We start from the raw sequence: 12167 nt of genomic DNA on the forward strand, positions 1-12167 counted from the left end.
CCAAAACCAAAAATTGCAGATCTTGCATACAAGTTGTAATAGTCTCACGTCGGAAAGAACTGACATGTAAAAGTTTTATTCTGTAATATTTCTTAGGGTAAATCGTTAATGTGATTCTATCAACATCAGTCTTGTATGGAAAGCTCAGATGCAAATAGAGGAAAAAAACTAAGAAAAAGTAAAGGGCTGGAACCTGTCCTATTTTTAGTACTACTAATAAAACATCAAACTAGGAAAAAAAATACTTGCAACAATTCATACATTTGCAATTGAGAAAAGCCCTACAGCAGTTTTACAGCAAGGATGATCCAAGTGGAAGTTTTGGTGTTTCATTTTTGGAATTTAAGATCAGACTACCTCGGGTAGCTTTTCCTGGGCCTTTAGCAACTTTCTAGGGAAACCTTAAACGATACGCTTACAACCACAAATGTGAGAGAGTGTGACAATTGTTACTGTAATCAGTTGATGACTGGACTATTTACTTAGAAAAAATTAGGAATATGTGTACTTTGAGATTTTGTTTGTTTATATTCTCATTTTTCAGTCCTCCCTCCTTAGTTATGCTGAACTGTTTCAAGGAAAACTTAGTGTAATCCATTAGGTAATTGGCTTTTTTTCATTCAAAGTTATTTTAAAGAATGGATAACTTTTTTTTACGGTAAAAGACTGCGGAATTATATAAAGAAATAGTTATTAATGCCTCCTGCTATAAGGAATGGGCCTAAATCAAAGGGGCCCGAATAAAACTGAGATGAGTTCCAAAAGTTATAATGGCTTGGAAAAGGCTACCTAAAAAGTAGAACTGGTGTATATATACATATCATCAGTTATACATAAATCCAAGTTAAATAGTTGTGATGGTTATGTAAAAGAGAGAATGTTAAATTTTGGGAGAGATTATTATCTGGTATTTTCAGATGTTCAAAAGAAATTTTACAAATCGTATCAGTATATAGCCAGGGTATTGATGTATCTGAACTCCACTAAAAAGGTACAAGTGCACAGTGTGAAAATTAGATGTAAAAGGTAAATTTTTGATTTTTACCTGGGCCTCTGAAGAGCTCATTCCTTTTCTGAAATTGCAACATAAGAATTCTTACTATTGAAGTTTGCAAGCTGTCACTTGGTGATGCGTATGTATGAAAAACAGCTCTACAATGAAAGATATGTACCCTAAACTATGTAAGAGAGAAAAGCGTATTTTTGCTATCGGCGAAGGTGCTGTAATATCTCCTGTTGGAGAGTAAGAGTAGTAAGAGGCTGAGATGATCGGCTCTGCTAATGGGATCTCAGACCGGTCTTGAAGTTAAGACTACTGCTGATTGCATTCTTCAGGTGCGAATAGTACGTTAGATGATTTGTTACTTGTGAATGCTTCACTACCTTTGAGGAAAAATACAGCCTTAGTTAAAGTAGCTGCCAGCGGCCGTGATGTGCTTTTCACGTGTCTCTTTTCTGACATAGAATGTGAAAAATCCTCACAACGGACTTTTTTTTCCTCTTCTGTTTTCATTTATTAGCTGTGTTGGTGGGACCATGCGGTGGCTCGAAATGGCGAACTGAACCGGATTAAAGATAATCTGACCAAATGTGTATTTTTCATATGGCACAGTGTTTCTAATTTGCCCCACTGTGTGGTGTCGCAGCTCACTGCACTGGCACGTTGTAGGGGGTCTCCCACCTGGGGTGGGAACAAGCAGGGACTGTTCAAGTTGTTACGGCATCTCAACCAACTATTTGTCCAACACTGCCCTGTACTACCATTCTGCAGCTTATCAGTGCGCTTTCATTTTCACTAGTCTGAACAATTTAGCAGCAGCAAGCTGTTGTCACCTCGCTCATCTTCTGTGTTCCAAGCCATTGGTGTGCTCAGTCACAGCACAGATCCTGGTGCGGGTCTTTGGGGGACTTTGGGGACTTACCTTCTTTCCTGCCGGTAACTGACTGTGTATTTTTACCTTTGTTTCCTATCATGTAGGTAGTTATTAGGCCATGAGATAACCTTCTGGTTTATCCATGCAAATCTAGTTCCTTCAGAAGCCTTAAGGAAATGTAGTTGTTTCAAACATGGCAGGTTCTGGAGAGGTTTGGCTTCTCTCTTTCCTGGACTCAATTTTTTTTTTTTTGTACTTAGAGTAAGTTCAGTTGTACTTTACCAGTTTAAAGATTTTGGAAAGAGTGCCCTGGCCCTCATGATAGGATCCCTTATGTCCCTTGTGAGCAGATTTATGCTCATAGAATTTTCCGCTTCCTCCATATCCTGGCTTGTGTCCTTCACCACCCTGCAAAGAAAGATTTTCATATAGATTGCAAATTATTGCATGCCAATTATCATATGCACATTGTAATCTTTGTTTGTGATCACTGGAATGTAACACTCAAATGAGAGATTTAGAGGTGTTGGAATAAAACAATCTTTTACATAATAAACAAGGATGAAGGACAATGTTAGGAAATTATCTGAAAGTATTCAAATCTGAAGGAAGCACCAATCTGTAAAAGAGGAATTAATAATAAAAAACTGGATACTCGGAAGGTTAACCTGCATGACAAAACTTAAAATGTTTCAGTTTCACGAGTTCTAAGATGTCATAATTTGTGGTGTTCTGATAGGGAAAGAAATACTTAATGGCTTGAAGGCTTTACTATTTTTGTCTTAAAGTGCAAGTAATTTACATGTCCGCCTCATATAAAATCAAACCTGTGGTAGAGAAGTAGAATTTAATGAGTTGTGAGGTAACTGTGGGAAGAACTTGCCTAATCGTTTAGGCAGATCTCGTCTTACCGAAAGGGGTTGCAAGGAAAGGTGGGACAAAATACTTGAATTAGTGACAGTGTTAGTTTTGCAGACTTTACTGTATAAAAGCAATTGGAGCTGTGGAATAAGCGCCCATCTTGTCCCAGTCCTCCCTCCCATTTTTGTCCTTCCCAGAAAAAGAAAAAAGGAGCAGATGAGTCTTCCAGGAGTCTTTAAGGGAAGAGAGCTTTGCCATGCAGTGGATTTTGCTCCCTTCAAGCTAAAGCCAAAGAAATTATCGCTGCGAGGCTGTCAAGTTGCTGGATAAGAGCAAGCAACAAAATTACCGTCTTAAAGTGCTGTGGGAGGAGGGGAGGAAAGTGCAACAGGGAAAGCAAAATAGCGAAATCGAGACAAAAACGAAATTATCGCGTTGCTGCAGCGGGTTGAGGCAACGGGGCGAGGTATGCTTTGGCCTGGTAAACAAAATGGCTGTGATGGAAAGCTCATCGTCACCTACCCAGCTAAATCTGGTGAGGGATAATCCTCTTCCCTGCACATGCAAGAAATAGAAACAATGACATGGTGATCACTATGGAACATCGCATCTGGCTGTACCATACGCAGCAGAAGATGAAAATGCAGTAAAAGTAACAAAATTCTGGCCAGATAATGAGGCAGGAGTTGAAAACAACAGTCTGTGTAGGGTTAGTCCATAAAACAAGAAAGGTAAAATTCTTTATTATAAATTACAAGAACTGACTTCGCTAGCCATGGTTTGTCAGTATCATGTACTTTCGAGGCCAGCTGAGCTTAGTAAACGTAGAGGAGAGTTCCTGGTGGGTGAGGCTTGTTTGAAAGCATTACCTGTTATTAGTTCATTGCATAAAGCAATCACAACATAAATTGAATATAAAAATCCCTGCAAGAGGCTTTAAATTGTTACATGTCATGCAGCAAGTCAAGAAGTGCATGAGGAAGAGAACCATGGCTTTGCTGTCGTAGTCCCTTGCTTTAAATATTCCCAGTGATAACTCCGCATTTTTACTTGGCGTCGATAAAGAAAATGAATCAGGCTAGCAGTTGGATTGGAATAAATCAGCCCACAAAAGATCTTGGACATTGCTTGTGCCCCTGAAAATGCTTACCTTTGCTTGCATTGGGGGAGGTGTACGGGGTGAGACCTAAAAAACAACACAAAAAAAGTTGTAAAACCAAGGCAACAATTAATGTAGGGAATCATCAAGCCTGTTGCCTGCTATCAGGATTAAGTGCTCTCTAAGTAATCGCACTGAGAAGCTCCTCTGCTGTCTTAGGCTTTGCCTAGAACAGACTGGATTTTTGGTGTGGTTTTTTGTTTGTTTGTTTTAAGGAGAAGACATGCCTAAATACAGCCAATGCTGATGACACAAGGACAAAACCTGCAAATGGTGAAGCTGCATAATTTGGAATGGTTGTTGTTGAGATTTGACTATGCCAATGGAGGCTTCACCCACCTTTTTTTGGTAGCATTTTAGTATTTGTGTTTCCCAGTAAAAACTATTTTTGTATTTGAATGGCACGATGAGCTCAAAGGCAGAGTACAATTCATGAGGTTCAAAATAATGGCTGATGAATCATAGAATGGTTCAGGTTGGAAGGGACCTTAAAGATCATCTAGTTCCAACCCCCCTGCCATGGGCAGGGACACCTCCCACTAGACCAGGCTGCTCAAAGCCCCATCCAGCCTGGCCTTGAACACTTCCAGGGATGGAATTGGGAGTGTTTGGTTACTGGTGGGTCCTAAAGAAAATATTTTATTTTAGTGCATAACAAGGAGAGAGGAGACTTACAATGTTCTTGAAGAAGTGGACTACGGGGTTGTCGTCACCAGGCCGGCCATGCTGAGATCTCTGGGGGATGGACCCTACGTGGTGGCTTGCCCTGGCTGCATGTATGTCCTGAAAGCACAATAGGCAAATCGCCAAGTCAGCTGGGGAGGAAAGGTAATCGGCAACTGTGTGAAGAGAAGAGTCATTTTCACCAGGAATGAAAAGAAGAGAAAAAATGCCTTGGGCATCTACAGAGACCGCAACCTGAAGTGGCCACTAATGCGAAGGAACAATTCTTTTAATACAATGGCACATACAGAGTACGTATACGGACATATGTTGTGCATAATATATGTGGATGTACATGTTTTTAGCATTGCAGCCCAGTGTGGAATCAAACCTGTTATTGGGAAGTTGTGATAACAGAAACCTTGTAATTTTCCTTCTTCCGTAAGTAGGATCGCAGAATGTAATTTTAGACATAAAACCCGAAACGGAGAAAAACGTAAAATGATATTGGGTTCTTCTCCGTGCAAGAACAGGAATGGGTTGTGTATCATTTCTCAGTTCCCAAAGACCACATAGCACCGATGAACCGCAAGAGCGATGCTTCATTTTAGAATGAGGGAATCGAATGAGACTGATGATACCTTCTATTTTCCGTAGGGCTTCCCGAGCGATACAGAGAGAAGTCCAGTAAGCGAAGGTAAAAATAAGTAACAAAAATAACACATTGTGAAGAGCGAACACCTTGACCGGTAGTTAGAGCACGATGCATCTATTGCAGTGAAAATAGCGTCAAAAATGCGGTGTAGTTCCTGCTGTCTGGATGCAGCATGACAAAGTTTTAAAAAAATAACTGTTACCATATGACTGACCCAATTACAGATGTCTGCCCGTCATTGCAAATGACGTGGCTTCGTGTTCAGTGCGACAGATCTGAACTATGTTCGGTGGGGAGTGGAGAAGGTAGGAGAGAATGAAAATAACAACAGTGCCACAGTGGTTCTCTTAGTGTAATGAATTCCCTGAAAACACAATGATGTTGTCAGCATCGTGTGGATACTAAAAATTTTCATTGTCCCCTAAAGATGAAATAGAAATCCATAGTGGGACAGTAGCTCGCCTAAGCACTTCCCTAGTAGCACAAACTGAATGAACACAGGAGTATGAATAGTTATTTAAAATATACTTTGCTTTCGTCACATACGGAAAAACATTGATCAGCTTGCCAGGGAAAAAGCTTGGTCTGATTGTTGGAGCAGGGCTCCTGGCTCATGAGCAGCTTGGTGATTTTTGACGAGTATGTTAATATCTGTAGAACAGACTTTCAAAGGTTTAGAGTCTTTTTGCACTTCTGAGTGACATCTCGTGGCATCAGGAGCCACCTCAAGCTGTTGGTACTGAAAATGGCTGTGCAGAGATTTACATGTTCTAAAACTCTTGAATAAAAGGTCCTGTGAAATGATCTAGTGTTACTGCTCAAAGCTGCTACCTCAAAGTTGTATTTTTTTAAGCGAGTGATGTCAGATCTTGTGATCTTATGTGAATGAAATCGATTTATGTTGTGTTGGCTCATACAAAATGAGGTGAAATACCCAGCTTTATGAGTGGCCTTTTAAGTTACGCGGTTCTGAGGAGAAATGAGATTCAGATATATTGTTTAGAAAACTAATTTCCTTAGGATAAAAAATCGAGCCTATCCAGAAAAGTTGAGCTGGTACTTACCGGCACGGATTTTTGCATGCTGATGATATGTAGATATTTATTCTTTAAAAAACAGGAATTTCTGAATTTTATTGGATTTGTGAGATTTCTGTAGTGTCAGGCAGCCAGTCCTGCTTATACTTGCAGGTTCTACTTTGTCACTAGTTGTCTACTTTGTCGCTAGAACCTGCAGGTTCTGCTTTGTCGCTAGTTCCAGTGTTGCCAAAATATCCTCTGCTGTCACGATGAGGAAGAGGGAGCCAGCAAGGCATCCGCACGTGCTTAGAACAAGTTACTTCAGCCATGTATGTGTTTGGTTTTTTTAATCTAAGTTCAAATGAAGCATGGCCTTGCCTCTGGAACCAGCTTGACTGCCTTGTCTTTGGGATGAACACCATGAAATACGGTGGTGTTGCAGTTCCGAACGTCCGTCGCTAGCAGCAGGAGCTGGTTGCTGTCTCACCGCAAAACGATGGCGGTACGTGAAGCGGAAAACTTCAAAATGAGATCTGATTGCGTGTAGCCTTCAACCCTGCAGTGGGCTACAGCTTGCCACCGAGGCAATTATCCCCGAAAAGGTGGGATAATAGGTTTTTGCAGCTTAGATGAGGTTGAGTTGCCTGAGTTTAGCATTCTGATCAGTTATTAGGTGCTAGTAATTTGGCTTGTTGGAAAGGTCATTGTGTAGCACATGCAAACTTTCTTCCGTCTGCGGTGCCAAATGTCAGCATAGTCTTTTAGAGCTCATCAGGTCGTAGCCGTGGCAAGTCTGAAGCCATTTTTAATGATGGTTCTGCGTGAGCTTAATACCCTGGTTTTCCCAGCGTTACAAATAAAGCGCTTTCCTTTCGTATTATCATCAGCAAGCTTCATCTGCGGTCAGAATCCTCTGTATTATTCTCAATTTGTGGCAGTTAATTACATGTTTCTCTTTAATTTATGGTTAGAATTACTCTTCCACCTGTAGATTGTTCTTTCAATTTTTGAACTCTTAAGGGCAGGGGGTGAAATCCAGTGTGTTTTTTTCTTTTTTTTTTTTTTTTTTCTGAGACTGCTCACACTCATGAATTATGAAAATAATTTCCCTCAGAAGAGTAACAACTGATGTCTCCAGGTATTAAAAGTTAAATTTGAGTGGATTCAGGCGGCGCTTTGCTGAATGAAAGGGAAAAGAAATCTGGTTTCTCCTGCTGGGGTGGGCTACAGAGATGGTGTTTTATAATTGGACTTTGTTGAATGAGCTCCTCTAGTCACTGCGCGTTTCACTGATATGTTCAGAAGGTCACCATTTATCTTTAAATATGCTTTAAGTGCTTGGGGGGGGAAACATAAAAAAGCATTCACCTTAAAGCATAATGGGAACACAGCAGAGCACCCACGTTTTAGGAATGGGTGACACTTATTTGCTTTTTTGCGTTGCGGGTGTCTCTCGCCCGGCAGCTGCAGCGAGGTCTCCCCCGGCGTCGTACGACGGTGTCAGGAATTTCAGTCGCAAGAGCATCACCAACAAAAAGCAAGCTTGGCTTCCGCGTCTATATACGATGGAACGTGCTCGCAAAGTATAGTCCTAAATTCAGAGCCCTTGGCTATTGTTTGTGAATTGGAAAACAGAGGTGCCTCTGTTTGTGCCCTCTAAAAAAAAAAAAAAAAAAAAAAATATATAACTGAGTAGTTTGTAGTCACGAGCAGTCTTCCTTTCAAAAAAAATAGGACAGATGAGAACACTCAGGTGTTCGCTGTTCCCAGTTACCTTTTTGTTTGACCTCAGTAAAGGATCCCCGTTGAGTCAACTCTGCTGTACGCTCAAAAAAGCCAAGAAGGAAAGAGCCCTTAATCTCGATAATCTCAATTATTAGAAAACATTTGCCAGTACTGGAAGCTTAAGCAGTATTTGGGAGATCTGATGACACAGACGCAGTTTGCAACTTCACTGTGAAATTAATAGCTTTCAGGATTGACAAAGCAAGTGAGAACAATCTTTACGATGTATATAACATACCCACAGTTATTCTGTGGTGGGGAGGGATTCGGTATTGGAATCCTTCGCAGCTCTTTCTGGTGATGCACAAGAAAGTTGCATTATTTCGCTGTGCCGCCTACCTTATGTATTTTGGCCACTGAGACAAAGGAAGAACAGAGAGTAAGTTTCAATGTAGTGCAAAGAAAACATGCGCGTATTTTAAGTCTTAACAGTAGCTATACGTTGGCGTTGCCTTCCCAGTTGTTAGCCTTGTACTTTCACATCAAAATAATTAAATTTACTGGCACAACCCCTATTAGTATTTTGAAAGAGCTGTTGGGTAAAAAGAAAATAATTTCTCTACCATAGTAACAAAAATCCGTGCGTAATTCAGTATGCGCTCCATTTTGGGGCTTGTGCGAGATTATTGCGTTTCCAGTTGAGGTGCAGGTACCTGAGGATTTGCTCTTCGGTGTTCGGAGACTGAACCAAGGCTCTTGGTATTTTCTGTGGCACTCAGTGAGGGTTTAGGGCTGTTACCCTCCATACCGTAACTCTTCTGGTTTGCACAGTTGGACACCGTGTTTGATCATCCCGGTTTGTGAGCATACACGCATCTGATTTGAGATGTGGTAGGATTTGGGGGATTAACTTCATTTTCATATAAGCAGAATTGAAGTTATGTTTTCTGCGCGTCCTACTTGACTTTGTTTTCAGTAGCAGCAGCAATTTTTAGTGATATTATGACATCCCGTGAAATACACATCTGACCTTGCCTGGTGTAAACATGATGTGTTGGATCTTGCAACTCACGCTTATTAAGAGGGACTTTGAAATGGATATTATAAACTCTCACTGAGCGCTCCCATCCTCCACAAGAGGATTGCTTATAACTAAAGATCGCATATACAGGTAAATATAAACTTAAAGCTCTAATTCCCAATCAGTGGATAATATGCATTAGTGACAGTAATAGTATTAAGTTGTTTTTGGTTTTTTTTTGGTTTGGAGTACTGAATTTATGGTTTTCCAGTTCCTTTCAGTATCATCGTTACATAGTTTTGTTGCCTCCTTTAGTATGTGAAATGCAAATCTAAAGAACGTCACATGTCATTTCAGTAATGGCAATATCTAAATACATATGAAATATGGAAAAGAGCTGATTTAAAATGTAATCAAGCCAAGTAAGCATCTCGGGCATTGGTAAGAACAAAAAACAACGGACGTTTTCATGGATTCAACGGGTTTCGTGGTTTTCATTGGGTTGTCTTCACGAAAGGTACATAATTAATTTAAAAGAAATCATAAAAAAATCGACAATTTTCAAGTTCATAGAGAGCTGAAAAGTACATTCGGACGGCCTTAGGAAACCAAACCGTTCCACAACCTACAGGATGTAATGCTTAACCCCCACTAAGAAATTCGCAACCGTACTGGTGGACTAAAATTAGTGGATTTTAGTGGACTTTAAGGGTTAAGTGATGAATACTCTTCATGCCGGTTTGTGTGAAGAGGGAGGTGAAAGAGTGACAGGCGATTTGTAAGAAGCTGCTCGCCCAGCTCATGTTGTGTAGCCCTTGAAATGGACACTGAATCCAAATTATAAGAAAATTCCTACCCAGGTTTGAACTTCTGTAGTTAGTACCATTTCAAACCAGTATTCCAAACAGGAATGGAGGGGCATCCTTTCAGTGAATATATATGGTAGGTTTTTAAGCAAGAGGAAATTTATTGTATACAGTTTGACAAAAGCCAGGTTGGGAAATCGGGCAGGCGCTTGCAGGCAGAAGTTGTTCCATCTCGGGGCTGGGAGATGCTCTGTACGTGGGGCTTTGTGCTCCTGGGGGCAGGTGACACCACGTCAGAGCCTTCCAGTGCTGCTGCCAAGGGTCTCATCAGGCAGTGACAGAATGTACAGCACACGTGGAATGTGTATAATGCGTATAATATCCCTCCATGTTTATTCTAGTAGTACTGTATCAACTGCAAGACGCACCGCTCAACCAGAGCTGTGTTAAGCTGCTGTCGTTGCTTCCATTTTCATTCACCTGCCACCCGAGTACCGGTTTGCTCTCCGTGATGGAGTTTGTTCCGGGCTGTTCACAACCTACTGAGCTGTTACAAAAAGCGGTGGGAATGCTGACATCTTCCCCGCGTGCTGGTCCGATGGTGACATAAATAATTAGCTAATTCAGCAGGCTTTTTCTAATCGCTTTAGAAAGGACGGCCCGCACATCCTTGTAATGGCACTGTTAATTTTTACTAATGTGGAAACGGGGCCTACAGGAGAGATGGGGAGGGACTCTTTATGAGGGAGTGTAGCAATAGGATGAGGGGTAACAGTTTTAAACTGAAAGACGAGGGATTTAGATTAGCTATCAGGAAGAATTTCTTTACTGTGGGGGTGGTGAGGCACTGGAACAGGTTGTCCAGGGAAGTTGTGGATGCCCCATCCCTGGAAGTGTTCAAGGCCAGGCTGGATGGGGCTTTGAGCAGCCTGGTCTAGTGGGAGGTGTCCCTGCCCAGGGCAGGGGGTTGGAACTAGATGATCTTTAAGGTCCCTTCCAACCCAAACCATTCTGTGATTCTATGAAACAAAGACAGAAATGAAATGACTTGCTGAAAGTTACAGAGCAGAATTGGTAGGAAGAGAGATGCAGAGTCCAGGAGAACCTGCTTTCCAGTGTTGTGCTGAGAGCATGAATTTAATCTTTGGCTAGAAACAGATGATGAACAGAAAGAGGACGAATTCCGAGCAGAAAGATTGGAATAAACAACATGAGAAGAAAGAAGAGAGATGACTGAAAAGTAAGAAACCCAAGGAAGATGAGAAGAAAGACGGCATGAAGAAGAAAACAATGGAGAACACTGACCATCCAGAGAAGTAAGTGATCATCAATGAAGTGATCATTGATAATCCAGAACCACATTTCTCCATAACCCTCTTACTCCTTGCTGCCTTGATGATTAGGGCTCACAAATTAGGAGGTGAGGGAGGAAAAAAGAATCTGTTCAGAAAAAGTTCAGAATCAGAAGACAGTTGTTAAGGACAGTAGTTCTGTTTTATGATGGGTCCCGAGTGCCAGATCAGTGCCATCGTACCTGCTGGGTTTTTCTCCATGTCCAGTTTATTCCGTTGTTGTGACACTTGATAAATGGTTTCAGGGGCAAACCCTGATGCTTTAACTTATCTTTGCTTTTCTGATGCATTTTTCTGCCTAGCATTTATCATTTTATTCAAATATTCTTCATGATAGAGGTTCTTTATCTGCTTGGACATAGTCTCTGGTGTGCAATCAGTATCGTTCTCTGTGCTGTTTTATCAAGTTGGTATCAGTCAATGACACTGATTAAGCCTTGTTGAAATTACCCACCATAGAAACCCAGTGCAAAGCTTTGGGGTTTGGGTGGTTTTGTTTGGTGGTTTTTTTGGTTTTTTTTTGAGAACAATCGCTCCAGCAGAGAAGAGATTTTGGCTAGTAGGTATTCTCAGGGTGGTTTCCAAGGTAGCTTCTGCTACCAACAAACTTCACAGCCTTAAGAACTTAACTGTACATGGCCAAGATCTGGAAGGCACCATAGATTAGCAGCCACAATGATAAAGTTCAGCTGATCAGACTACGTAGTTGGTGGAGATGCATCTGCTGGTGCTGCTACGGCAAACGACCGCACCGTTGTGGTTACGGCTACCAGCAAGAAAGCAGAAATTTGTAAAAACCAGAAATAAAGAGGAGAAAAATGTTACTACAGCCTTAGTTTCTTGAAACGCACACTTCAGTCTCTCAGACTGCACAGACCCATCCACCCACCCACAAACTACTTTATCAGTTTTCATCTTTGAAGGGACCGGCCCTATTTTATTTCTTTTTTGCCTTTAATAGTCAAGAAAATGACAAGATAAACTCTTGTGCAGGTTGTTAAAAGTATTATTGCCTACATCGGCATAACTTAT

At 41.2% G+C, this 12167-nt stretch overlaps 1 protein-coding gene across 8 annotated transcripts in view; it reads right to left on the reverse strand.

Moving 5' to 3' along the window:
- Positions 1–12167, reverse strand: part of MBP (myelin basic protein) — a 121788-nt gene that overhangs the window by 2392 nt on the left and 107229 nt on the right. For 7 of the 8 annotated variants that reach the window (XM_054191049.1, XM_054191045.1, XM_054191046.1 and 4 more), the window contains 4 exons: positions 4570–4677; positions 3886–3921; positions 3258–3290; positions 2157–2282 (listed from right to left, as the gene is read on the reverse strand). In XM_054191049.1, coding sequence (XP_054047024.1) covers positions 2157–2282; positions 3258–3290; positions 3886–3921; positions 4570–4677 — 303 coding nt within the window. The remainder of the gene's footprint in view (positions 1–2156; positions 2283–3257; positions 3291–3885; positions 3922–4569; positions 4678–12167) is intronic. The other variant, XM_054191051.1, reaches the window with a different exon arrangement.

This window comes from Rissa tridactyla, chromosome 2 (genome assembly GCF_028500815.1).
Source record: "Rissa tridactyla isolate bRisTri1 chromosome 2, bRisTri1.patW.cur.20221130, whole genome shotgun sequence".
NCBI classification, from domain to species: domain Eukaryota; kingdom Metazoa; phylum Chordata; class Aves; order Charadriiformes; family Laridae; genus Rissa; species Rissa tridactyla.